This window comes from Epinephelus lanceolatus, chromosome 8, assembly GCF_041903045.1.
Source record: "Epinephelus lanceolatus isolate andai-2023 chromosome 8, ASM4190304v1, whole genome shotgun sequence".
Classification (NCBI taxonomy): domain Eukaryota; kingdom Metazoa; phylum Chordata; class Actinopteri; order Perciformes; family Serranidae; genus Epinephelus; species Epinephelus lanceolatus.
In genome coordinates this window covers 25,748,506-25,760,666 of record NC_135741.1, presented here as the reverse complement: position 1 = coordinate 25,760,666, position 12,161 = coordinate 25,748,506, and the positions used below count along the sequence as shown (strand labels likewise).

Genomic DNA, 12,161 nt, shown 5'->3' with positions numbered 1-12,161 from the left:
TAAATGCACATGTTCCAAATATTGAGGTGCAGCTTTCCCCTGAACCCCCACCCAACCCCCTGAAATCTACTACATTTGAAGATTTATGTCCTATCTATTTATATGTCCTTGGGATATTCCATAATCTACTATCAGCACCTGATATATAAGCTTAATATAGACTATTGTTTATGTAAATATTATTTCTCCTCATTCACTTAAGTCATTTTCTAAACTGGATTAGTTGTGAAATGAAACCCTTCCTCTTGATATTTCATCACTCATGTGTCATTATACCATCTACCAGCCACACTGAGAAATTGATTTGGATATTCATAGTTGCATAAATTTAAAATTAGATTAGCTGAGGGTTTTTTTCCCTCCTGAATATATAATCTTTATTTATAATCCAGTTCCCACTTTGCTCTCATGCATTGCACAGGCAGTCACAATCAGATGACTCTCACAATAAGCTGAGGGCGCCCAGACCGGCTCCAGTGTCACATGTTCTGCAGTCATGAAAGATATTTTTTAGGGAAACATGAAGTTCTTGCTCAACACTCAGATTAAGTCTGTGAGAACTGAAATCATCTTTAGAAACTAAATCATCTGTACCTTCCCAGTTAGCACCAGCTTCACCTTCACGGGCTGGTGCAAACATTACTCAGCATGATAAACTTTAAAGCAACATAATGTGAACTTTACCAATGCCTATTGAACATAAAATATAGTATTAATATTATGAGTCTAACGCAGGGACCTTGTTTCTCGCAGTCTTTTGTTGATGGATTTTGTGTTTTCTTCCAAAGTTAGCTGGAGGCCACCGCCTGGGCTCACCTCCCTGCATGATTTCTGCAGCCTGTCCCAAGACGGCGAGGCTTCAGTGCTCCTGCTGACAGGGCAGAAATGGGTGAATGTAATTATGTGGCCGCTACATTGGAGGAATCCATCACCTGCGCAGCAGCAGGGTAATGTGCTGCTGACTAACCCATGGGGTATGCTCTCCCTCCTCTCCACTAATTCTTCTATCTTCTCTGCTCTTCCATCTCTCACATTTCTCCCCTCACAGCTTAAATCAGAGCCGGGACGCTTCCTCTGACAACCTGCTGCTCATCACTGTCTGAGCATGCACATAGGCAAACACACGTCCAAGTTTATGCATGCAGAATAATTCACAAGGTCCACACACACACACACACACACAGACACACATGATATCTTCCCTTGTCACACACACACACACACACACACACACACACACACACTTGTGCATCACACATGCACAAGGGATCTTTAATCTTGTATGAAGGGAAGTTGGCATCAACACTAGATCCCATTATTTGTGACATATGGCCGCTTTACAACTTCAGTAAATCTCCAAATGAACCAAGAATAGAGATCTGACTGTGAGTCAGTGTATCACCACCCTGTCATATACTGTATGACGGCTAATATAATTCAGAATTGTTACTATTATTTATGTAATTAAGCACAAAAGACTTTTTTATTATATGTGATATCCATCAAGTGACACTATAGTTCATAAGCACTGCCACAAGCACTTTTAGCATTTGTTTTGTTTTCAGATGAAGTAAGTGCAAATAAAAACATAATAAAAGAGGCGTCATTTTAGACCTGGAAACAAACTGAAAGGTGTTATTCCTTCTCTTGAAACTCTGAACAGAAATAACATATTTTACTGTCAAAATTTATATTTTGAAATATACACCAAACAAATAAGATTGTATACATCACACTGAATACACTGAAGCGCTGATGTAATAAAAACCCTAGCAAATATCACATCAGCATAATTTTTCTTTTTCAATGAAAATAAAATGCAAAAATCACCTTTCCCACCAAAATCGTGACTCACATCACAGTCGTCAAAATAACTGCATTATGATTTTTTTGTTGCATATTTTGCCGCCCTAATGACAGCAGTCACAGCACATGGCATCCTGGCACACATATCCCATAATAAAATAAGGAATATCACTTTCCATCCTCACATGAAGCCCAGTTCATGAGTCAGCCGATGGTAATTTCAGTAAACTCATTATATGGCTTTGATGTTGATTTGTCTTGTCCCGGCTGATAAATAAATCAGGATCTCATGGCACCTGTGCCCTTTCTCTCACAAAGAGATGTCAGACTCACTTCAGTTCATACGCATGTCATCACTTGTTGAATAGTTTCCAATATTTTTTTGTGTTGGCTTGAAGCGTTTGAGTCATGGAAACTCTGTCAGCCTCTGCCTTGAGCAGATGTATGGTCAGACCCTGTGTGATGGTCAAAGATGGACAAGTAGAGGGGACCACTGTGAGCCTCCATCAGCCGTCACCCAGATGAGTAAGATGACGAAGCTTCTGAGGAAACATGCAGAGAGGGCATGGGGAGACATGCGGAGGGAGAGAGGGAGGGCAGGTTGGGTGGGGGGGTCTGAGGGGGATAAAGAGAGGGAGAGACTGTGGCTCCCCCCTCTGAGGAGTTCTGGGAACCTTCATGACTGACTGGAGAGCTGGGGATCCAGTGCGAGGTGCAGGACAGACTGTTAACAGCTGTCGTCCAGTGTTGAGGGTGTTCAGAGAGTCCAGTTCTCCTGTTGCTGTCATGGGCTTCAGGGCGGTGCTGCTGTCCTTCCTGCTGGTGTCTCTGAGCTGGACCAGAGGAGCCGTCATCACAGGGGTGAGTGAGAGGTTTCTGCTGCACACTGTTCTGGTGTTACATCAGTTTAGTAGATTCATGTTGTTTTTAGCGGAGCGTCTAATTACTCTTAATTACCCAATTTACTCTTCCGAGTAATGTCTAACTACAGACAGCATTTTACATTTTTATTATCTCTTTTTGTTACTGCCTTCATTCTTTTTAAAAGTGATTTGAGAAACTGTGGTTTTACTTACTTACTAGGGCTGCAACTAACAATTATTTTCACTACTGCTCAATCTGTCAGTTATTTTCTTGATTACTCAATCAATCATTTGGTGCGTAACTTGCACAGTAGTGACAAATGGCCATCACAGTTTCCTGAGCTTGAGGTAACTTCTTCAAGTTGCTTGTTTTTGGCTGATCAACAGTCAACAACCCAAAAATATTACATTTGCAACAATGCAAAAAAGAGAAAAGAAGCAAATCCTCACATCTGAGAGGCAGGAGCCAGCAAATGTTTGGCATTTCTGCTTAGTTAACTACCTAAACAGTTAACTTAAAACCAAAATTGGCAATTTATTTTCTTTTGATGGTATAATCAACAAATCAAATTGTTTCAGCATTAATTCTGCATTGGCAGGCGTGCTGTAATTGCACTCCAACACATAGATTTCTGGTTTGGTTTTGTCACATTTAACCTATAAATATGCAAAAAACTCTATAACTGTAAGCAGCACAGTTCACTTTTCTGGATAATTTTGTAAAATTTGATTACACATGACTGACAGGAGACCACATCCTCCTCCGCTTCAAGTCCACTGGAATAACAAGAGGAAATTATCTCAGTCCTCCAATTGATATTCATTTGTAAATGGATTAGGGAGATGACAGGCAATGGATAAAATGGCTTTCACTGTATGAGCATGAGAGGGCATCTCTGTGAGGATTAGTAAAAATAGAAATAGATTCAAACATTAAAGGGTATTTCTATTAGCATGACCAAACTGGCATCAAAAGGACTCTCCTCGTCTGCCTCTTTTATTCTTTTCTGTCTGTCTCTCTCTCTGTCCCTGTCTGTCCTGCAGGCCTGTGAGAGAGACATGCAGTGTGGGTTTGGTCTTTGCTGTGCTGTCAGTCTATGGCTGCGGGGCCTGAGGATGTGCGTCCCAAGAGGTGTGGAAGGGGATGAATGCCACCCCTTTAGCCATAAGGTAGGGAGAAATGTGAGGTCACTAATCTTCCTGCATCACTCACACACACGCACACGCACACACACACACACACACACACACACACACACACACACACACACACACACACACACACAGATTCTCTTGCACACACTTGTTTTCTGCGCAAGTGGAAATTCAGATTATATCAAGCTGTTGGCAGGTTTGGCTGAAGCTTTAGAAAAGCTGCTGATAACTGCAGACGCTATCGATCTTCTCCAGAGCGAACCGGCCAATCAGAGCCATACATCACAGTGATCATCTGGAGATGGCAACAATTAGTTCTGCTAACATCACATCCACCAGTGAATTCAGACTTTTTTTAAGACCTGCACTTGTCAGCTGATGAAGGATTTAAACTGTCAGATTATCCCTCTCCACTCCTCTCTCCCACTTACAGGTGCCATATCAAGGGAAAAGGCAACATCACACCTGCCCCTGTCTCCCCGACTTGGTTTGCACCAGGTACGGTGAAAGCAAGTATAGATGTACTGAAAACTTCAAAGACCTGGACTTTTAAATGACGCCCAAACATTCAGATGAAGAAGATCAGAAACAGCACTTAGAGTGAAGACTTGACCAGGCTGTGGATCAGAAACATATTTAATCTTCACTGGCTGTATTCTTTATTTGTGTACTCTATGCACTATAATTCGTAGTCTGGATTCAATCAATCACACGTCAAGGACAGAAATGTCAAGAGAGTGTAACCTTTAAAGAGCCACAGCAGATATCAGACACTTTTTACTCAATAAAAACAAAGAAGATATTTGTGAACAGTTTAAACATTTGCTGTTTTGTTTTCATGCTCACTTTATGTTAATTTATCAATAGAAATGTATTAATATTATTGTCAATAAAAGTATAATAACAACACTGATGTTGAGCATGTGCTCCATGGAGGGTTTCCCCCCTTGTGTTCAGTTTATGTTGCTTGATTCAACATAATGTGTGTTATGGGATGTCAAGTGGTTTTAGTCATGGTCTGATTATGATGAAGGTCATGTTCATAAAGTTCTTTACCTACATGGGCAAAGTAATGATGACCTTCATATGTAACTACACTGATGTCCAAACATTTGACTTCTGCAGATGTGAATTAAAACCAGAACATTTCCAACTGAAGATTTAGGCTTTGTTTGTTTCTAAATAGATATTTTTGACAGTTTTTCATTCACATTAGGAGCTTAACATGCTCTTAAAATACATTTTCTGTCATTTCAGATGATGTCATTTCTAACATATGGTCTTTTTTATATAAAGTAGAAACAAAGCAGCTGTCATGAGAGACAGACTGCCTCTTGTCCTGCTTTAGTATCTTTGTGTAAGACATTGAATTCTTCACCCTCTGTTTTATATATGTATATAAATTATGTATAATGATAAGAATAGTATCACTAATATTAATAGTTGAGGTATTATTACGCTAAAATATTTTATAAAAGACAACAAAAAGGGTCAAATGAATTCAATGGATTTAATTACAAAACAATAAATCACCAGAGATATTGTGAGCTGTGGGATTCATTACACTTTACCGACAGTGGTGTAATGTAACTGAGTATATTTACTTAATGCAATTAGGTGCTTTTACTTGCATATTTCCTTATACTGCAGAGGGAAAATACTGTGTTTTTGACCTCAGTATATTAACAGCTGTAGTTACTTTGCAGATTAGGTTATTACACAGAAAACCTATGACAAGCTGATAAAATACAACACTTTGCTGTAGATTAATCCTCCTTACAAAGATGGCTAAATCAGCTGCAACATAAAAACTGCTTACACATTAATGCGCAACTAATAATGATGATTTTCTGCATAAGTATTTTTTTGCTTTTATTTATATTATATTGCTTATACATATCTACTATCACTCAAGTCACATTTTTAGTGCAGGACTTTTACTTAGGCTATAATTGTTTATTTTTACAGTGTAGTACTGCTACTTTTACTTAAATAAAGAATCTTAATACTACTGTGCTTTGTTAAAGGTTACTTAAAGCCATGGAATAAACTCAGTGCAAAACATATTTTCTGAAATCAGATGCAACCCAAGGTTATAGAAGCAGTTATGCACAATGGATTTTTAATCTGTCTAATATGTCTTTGATTTAAAAATTAGATTACTTAGTAGTAGTAGTAGTAGTAATCAGTTATTTTGGTCCTTGTTAACAATTAACCAAAAGAAATGCACCAATAACAAATGGAAATAAATGTAATATCAACTATGTCAATATAATGTGCAATTAACTTTCTAATCAGAGGCAAAGTACAATATATGTGCTGTGTTAACACTGTTTTGTTGTTCTTTGTTCATACGTCACACCATGTCACCGTGCCTTTGTTTTGTGTCCTACCATTATCAGATAACCCTGCCCATTAAGTAACCTCAGCTCACACCTTTGGAAAACCATGGAACATTTCCGTATCAACGTTAAACAGGAACTCCAGACATCAAATCTCCTGATCTACATGTCAACACATTAAGTTATTTGTTAAGGACCTTACCTCGATCTGTTGGATAATAAAAGTCGATGAACCCTCTGACATGTTTCCTTTACATAATTATTCTTGCTGAACTGTTTTCAGGACTTCTTGAGTTAAACAATACCTGAGATAAAAAATAGAACAGTTACATTACTTTCTACAACAGCAGAAACATTCATTCATTCAGTTTCCATAATCACTTATCCTGTTAGGGGTTGCGGGGGTCTGGAGCCTATCCCAGTTGACATTGGTACACTCTGGACAGGTCGCCAGACTATCACAGGGCTGACACATAGAGACAGACAACCATTCACACTCACATTCATACTTACAGGTACCAATTAACCTGCATGTCTTTGGACTGTGGGAGGAAGCCGGAGTACCTGTAGAAAACCAACCCTGACACAGGGAGAACATGCAAACTCTGGACAGAGGGGCTCCCCCAGCCCAGGATTCGAACTGCCCACCTTGGGGAGCCACAGGGTTTGAACCAGGAATCCTCTTGCTGTGTGGCAACAATGCTAACCACTGCACTACCATGCCACCTCACAGTGGAAACAATAAAACACGAAGCTTTCAACAGAGACTCATCTTGTGATGAGGTCACTCCAGCCTCAATACAGCAATCTGTGACTTCCTACTTCCTACACTCCTACTTCTGGCACCTTCGCTCGGACCACACCAATCTTCCAACTTGGCCTTCATTTTGATCCAAAAAATGTAAGGTTTCGTGACTGCATCTTGCGTGGGTGTGATGTCATCACATTGACAAAATCTGTTCACAGACAGACGGACATATAAACACGTGACAAAATACTGAAATTGGCTTCAGTAGTAGTTTCCGTTACAATAAATGTCACCAGGGCCACATTTTGCCGTGATGACAGACACACACACACACACACACACACACACACACACACACACACACACACACAGACTCAAGGAGAAAACAAAACCAGTGGTGTTGTCACTGTTGGTAATAGTTGCTCTTGTACACTTAGCATAATTTCTATTAAGTGTGATCATTTTGACAATATACAAACAACATAAATACAAAACATCAGCTGCATTTTATGAAACATATATGAATTTACAGTAAATAGTTGCTTCAAAATATTCCATGAATTCCAGCACAAGTTTTCAGTGTCCATTTGTTTAATGGGATATTTGCTCCCAAATAAGAGGCACTGTATCACATATTTCTTATCTCCAGCTGATACATGATATCAACTAATGCGGAAGGGCATTTTGGAGGCACAACCTTGATTTGTTGTATTTAAGGGCTGGACTCTGCCACGAGAACTTCACTTGTCTGAGTCCAGCAGCAAAGGGACGCGATGAAGTGGCTTGTGGTTCTCTCAGCCCTCGTGGCTTTCTCCGAATGCTTCCATAAGTAAGTTTGATCAGGCTGGTTGAAAAGCAACCTGTTCCTTTATTTCTTTGACATTTTCCGCTTCAATAGGCTGAAAGGCAATCTCTCCATCTACTATTCCTGAGGGAAAATCTAAAGGCCATCTTGTTTTGAGCTATCGCACCTTTCAAACTTGCACAAAGCTCAAAGTAGAACTTGCTCTCTGATTTCTCCAGCTTATTAAATGGTGAGCATTTTACTGATTCTCTATCCACCTTTTCTATGTGCAGGATTCCCCTGATCAAGGGAAAGACTGCCAGGCAGGACCTGCAGGAGAAAGGACTATGGGAGGAGTACAGAAAGAAGTACCCATACAACCCCATGGTCAAGTTCCAGCAGAGTGGCACTGAGTCCATGACCAACGATGCTGACGTAAGTCCAGACCAGTAGCTGGGTCTCTATCTTATGTTAAGTTGAGAGAAAAATATTTTATGCTACATTTGAGTCAAGCCCATGTTAATCTGCATCTGTCAACTTGTCATCTTCTGTCCCTCTAGTTGTCCTACTATGGTGTGATCTCCATCGGCACCCCACCTCAGTCCTTCAGTGTCATCTTTGACACAGGCTCCTCCAACCTGTGGGTCCCTTCAGACTACTGCAATAGCCAGGCCTGCCGTAAGTGCTGCTTAGATCAAGGGCGAAGGTTTCGTTTCAGTATTGGGGTGGACACATATGAAACAAGGGGTTTGGGGTCCTCCCCCAGGGAAGTTTTGATCGTCAAACACTTGGTGGCCTAATAAAAACAAATATTAAGGGAGGAGGTGTGTCCTGCATTCCCTCTGAAATCTATGGCTATGACCGTGACTACCACTGCAACTCAGGCTGTTAAAAGTTGCTTGATATGCTTCAAATATTTGGATAGTGTTTTACACAGTGGTGGAATGTAACTAACTATATTTACACAAGTACTTTAATTGAGCATCACCATTGTTCATCATTTAACGCCACTACTTTTATTTGACAGCTACTGTTACTTTGCAGAATACTGTTTTAAATCCTAAACATGAAATTATTTTATGAAATATAATTCAAAATTAATGCATAGATTGTTAAAGATTACCTAACCATGTGTTAATGAAAGCAGTAGCAGTTTCATTTTTAGCAGCTGCTGCATACACAGTAATGTATCAGAAATAATATGCCAGCAGTATAATTACATTACACTGACAGAAGCCCTTCTGAAACACTTTATCTTTGAACTTAAGTACTTTTAATTTCATGTATATCTGTGCTTCTACGTAGGTAAAACTTTGATTTCAGGAATTTAACTTGTAGTGCATATTTTTTTAGTTTAATATATTATATATTAATATATTATATTATATTATATTTTACTAGCAGAAGATCTAATTGTTGAACATCTAATACCAAGTATAGGCAGAAGTACGGTACTCTGTGCTGTTTATATGATTATTATTCCTATTATACACATTTGCACCTCTGCAGAGAACCACAGGAAATTCAACCCTCAGCAGTCCTCCACCTTCAAATGGGGCGACCAGCCTCTGTCCATCCAGTACGGCACTGGCAGCATGACTGGGTATCTGGCCATTGACAATGTTGAGGTAACCAAAGCCCCTGGAACAAAATGCATATTTACACTTCAAACAGGCATATCTCCGTGGTCTGTTGAACTGTGACTGACAGCTGTCTTGTGTGTGTCCAGGTGGGCGGCATCACCGTGCAAAACCAGGTGTTTGGCATTAGCCGCACAGAGGCTCCCTTCATGGCTCACATGACTGCTGATGGCATCCTGGGATTGGCCTTCCAGACCATTGCTGCTGACAATGTTGTGCCTGTCTTTGACAACATGGTCAAGCAAGGACTGGTGTCTCAGCCCCTGTTCTCTGTCTACCTGAGCAGGTACTGAGGCAGGATGGAAATATGTGGGTTGGGAATGTGTCATTTCCCATTTAATTCATGGGAATTTGTTTTTTTCTGTCTCTTAGCCACGGCGAGCAGGGCAGTGAGGTCGTCTTTGGTGGTATTGACAACAGCCACTACACTGGACAAGTAACCTGGGTCCCTCTGACCTCTGCCACCTACTGGCAGATCAAAATGGACGGGTAAAAGGAAAACACAAACTAAATACTAACCACAAACACACTGCACAAAGCTTCCTCGCCTTACTGTAATCTTTCTTACAGTGTTAAAATCAATGGACAGACTGTGGCTTGTGCTGGTGGCTGCCAGGCCATCATTGACACCGGTACCTCCCTGATCGTTGGACCGACCAATGACATCAACAACATGAATTCCTGGGTTGGAGCCTCAACCAACCAGTACGGAGAGGTGAGTCATACAATCACACTGTACCACTTTCTGAACCCAGAGTAAACAGACAGTTCGTGCTCTGACGTCAAACCTCTCAAATAAAAATAATTAAGCAGGACTTAGTGACTTGATTTCGCTGGAAACCTGTAAAATACTAATAAATACAACTTCTGCTGCTACGTGGTCTTCAATTCTGTGTGTAATACTCTTCTCACAGTCTACGGTGAACTGCCAGAACGTCGGGAGCATGCCTGAGGTCACCTTCACTCTCAATGGACACGACTTCACCATCCCTGCATCTGCCTACGTCTCTCAGGTCAGTGAAACCACTGCCACCCACTACAACAGAACACTTTTCAACACTGTAATGAACATTAGGGGAGAGTAAATGTATTTTCTCTTGTCTCTCCGCAGAACTACTATGGTTGCAACACTGGCTTTGGCCAGGGTGGCTCAGACCAGCTCTGGATCCTGGGAGATGTCTTCATCAGGGAGTACTATGTCATCTTTGACGCCCAGGCCAGGTACATCGGTCTGGCCCAATCTGTGTAGTCAGATGAGACTCCTGATGGATAAACTATACATGTGTGTTTCCATGTGGGGGCTTGTCTGATGAAAAGCAAAACAAATGTGCAAATGGAGACTGAAATACATGTGAACATTTTGTAGCGGCCTTTGCATTAAATAGATTATAGCAACCAAAGCAATTTTGTGTCTGACTGTCGTGACTGAGACAATGATCCAGCAGCACCCCCCAGCCCCTCGGTGAAAATAACTGGAGGTCGACATTACTGTTTTAAAGAGGCTGTGGCATGCTCATTTTTTAAGCCAGACAAAGGTAGTGGTATCTTGTGAAACTAGACAATGTAAAGCATCCATTCCTACAAGGATGGATTACTGAACATGGCTACTAGACACAGGCCCAGGGTCCCAGATTGTCAGGGGGCCTCCCTGGCCTTCATTTGCAAAATGTCACTCTATACCAACCAGGAAGGAGCTCAAAATGACCACAAAAAGATGCAAAGGAACAGCAAAGAGACACAAAATAACTACAAAGAGACACAAAACCACAAAAAGATGCAAAACTAAAACAAAAAGAGGCAAAACCACAAAGCCTGTTTGTCTTGCTATAATACTGAAAAGGTGATGGGGCCTTTTGCATATTAGAATTAGAATTAGAATGCTGTTATTGTCATTGCATGACGCATACAATGAAATTTGTTGTCTCTCCTTAAGGAAAACTGTATTCTTTCACGCATGCATGCACGCACACACACACACACACACACACACACACACACACACACACACACATTACAAAAAACTGTGGATAAGTAGCCTATAAAGTGTAAAATGTAAGTACATAAAACAGAGCAAAGTGCAGTGTGCTAGTTATTTAAATCAGAATCAGAATCTTTATTGTCATTGTACAAGTACAACAAAATTGTATGCATTCCTGTTTGGTGCAAAACCTTTGTACAAGGTTAAAAGGGAATTACTAATGAATAGAATGAAAACAGACCAATGATAAATGAATATATACACGTGTGCAGAAACGGGAGTGCTTGTATAAAATTAAAAAAAAAAAAGAAACAGAAATCTCTGTTATGTATAAGAAATGTGCATTTAGCAGCCGGTTACAGTTACATATTGCACGGTTTAAAATTACAGTTGTCCTCAGCTAAAAAATGTTTATTGCACACAGTGAAATATTGCACAGGTTATTTTAAATGGGGCATACCCTTCCGTGTTTGTTTATTACCACAACAGCCCTGGGATACGTGCTGTTTTTTAATCTATTTGTTCTGGCATTTATTGTCAAATTCAGTTATGGCTTTTGGTTTTGGTGTGCCATCCCAAGATTTTCAGTGGCATCATCTGGCCACCATAAAATATAAAAAAATAATGAGGGTGCCACTGTGAAGATTACACATCAGTACAGCAAAAACGTCAGACAGAAACATCTGTAGTTTTGTGTTACAGCACTGCGCTGAAATGTCACAGGAATAAGAAGCTCTTCCGTCTGCTCATTCATTCGCTCTGAACAGAAACTTGACCTTTTACAGATGTAACAAAAAGGATTGCCACCAGCTTTTTTGTGTAAGGGGAGAAGAAGCCAAAAATAG

General features: G+C 40.3%; 2 protein-coding genes across 2 annotated transcripts; both read left to right on the top strand.

The window, feature by feature from the left end:
• Positions 1-2,475: 2,475 nt before the first annotated feature.
• Positions 2,476-4,734, top strand: prok1 (prokineticin 1). The gene is made up of 3 exons (XM_033630235.2): positions 2,476-2,667; positions 3,714-3,839; positions 4,258-4,734. The coding sequence occupies exons 1-3, from the start codon at positions 2,485-2,487 to the stop codon at positions 4,375-4,377; spliced, it is 429 nt and encodes a 142-aa protein (XP_033486126.1). The 5' UTR covers positions 2,476-2,484; the 3' UTR covers positions 4,378-4,734.
• A 2,924-nt stretch (positions 4,735-7,658) lies between these two features.
• Positions 7,659-10,946, top strand: LOC117258668 (pepsin A-like). Its single transcript, XM_033629751.2, has 9 exons — positions 7,659-7,743; positions 7,992-8,133; positions 8,259-8,376; positions 9,208-9,326; positions 9,428-9,624; positions 9,711-9,827; positions 9,909-10,053; positions 10,253-10,351; positions 10,450-10,946. The coding sequence occupies exons 1-9, from the start codon at positions 7,688-7,690 to the stop codon at positions 10,585-10,587; spliced, it is 1,131 nt and encodes a 376-aa protein (XP_033485642.1). The 5' UTR covers positions 7,659-7,687; the 3' UTR covers positions 10,588-10,946.
• Positions 10,947-12,161: the final 1,215 nt, after the last annotated feature.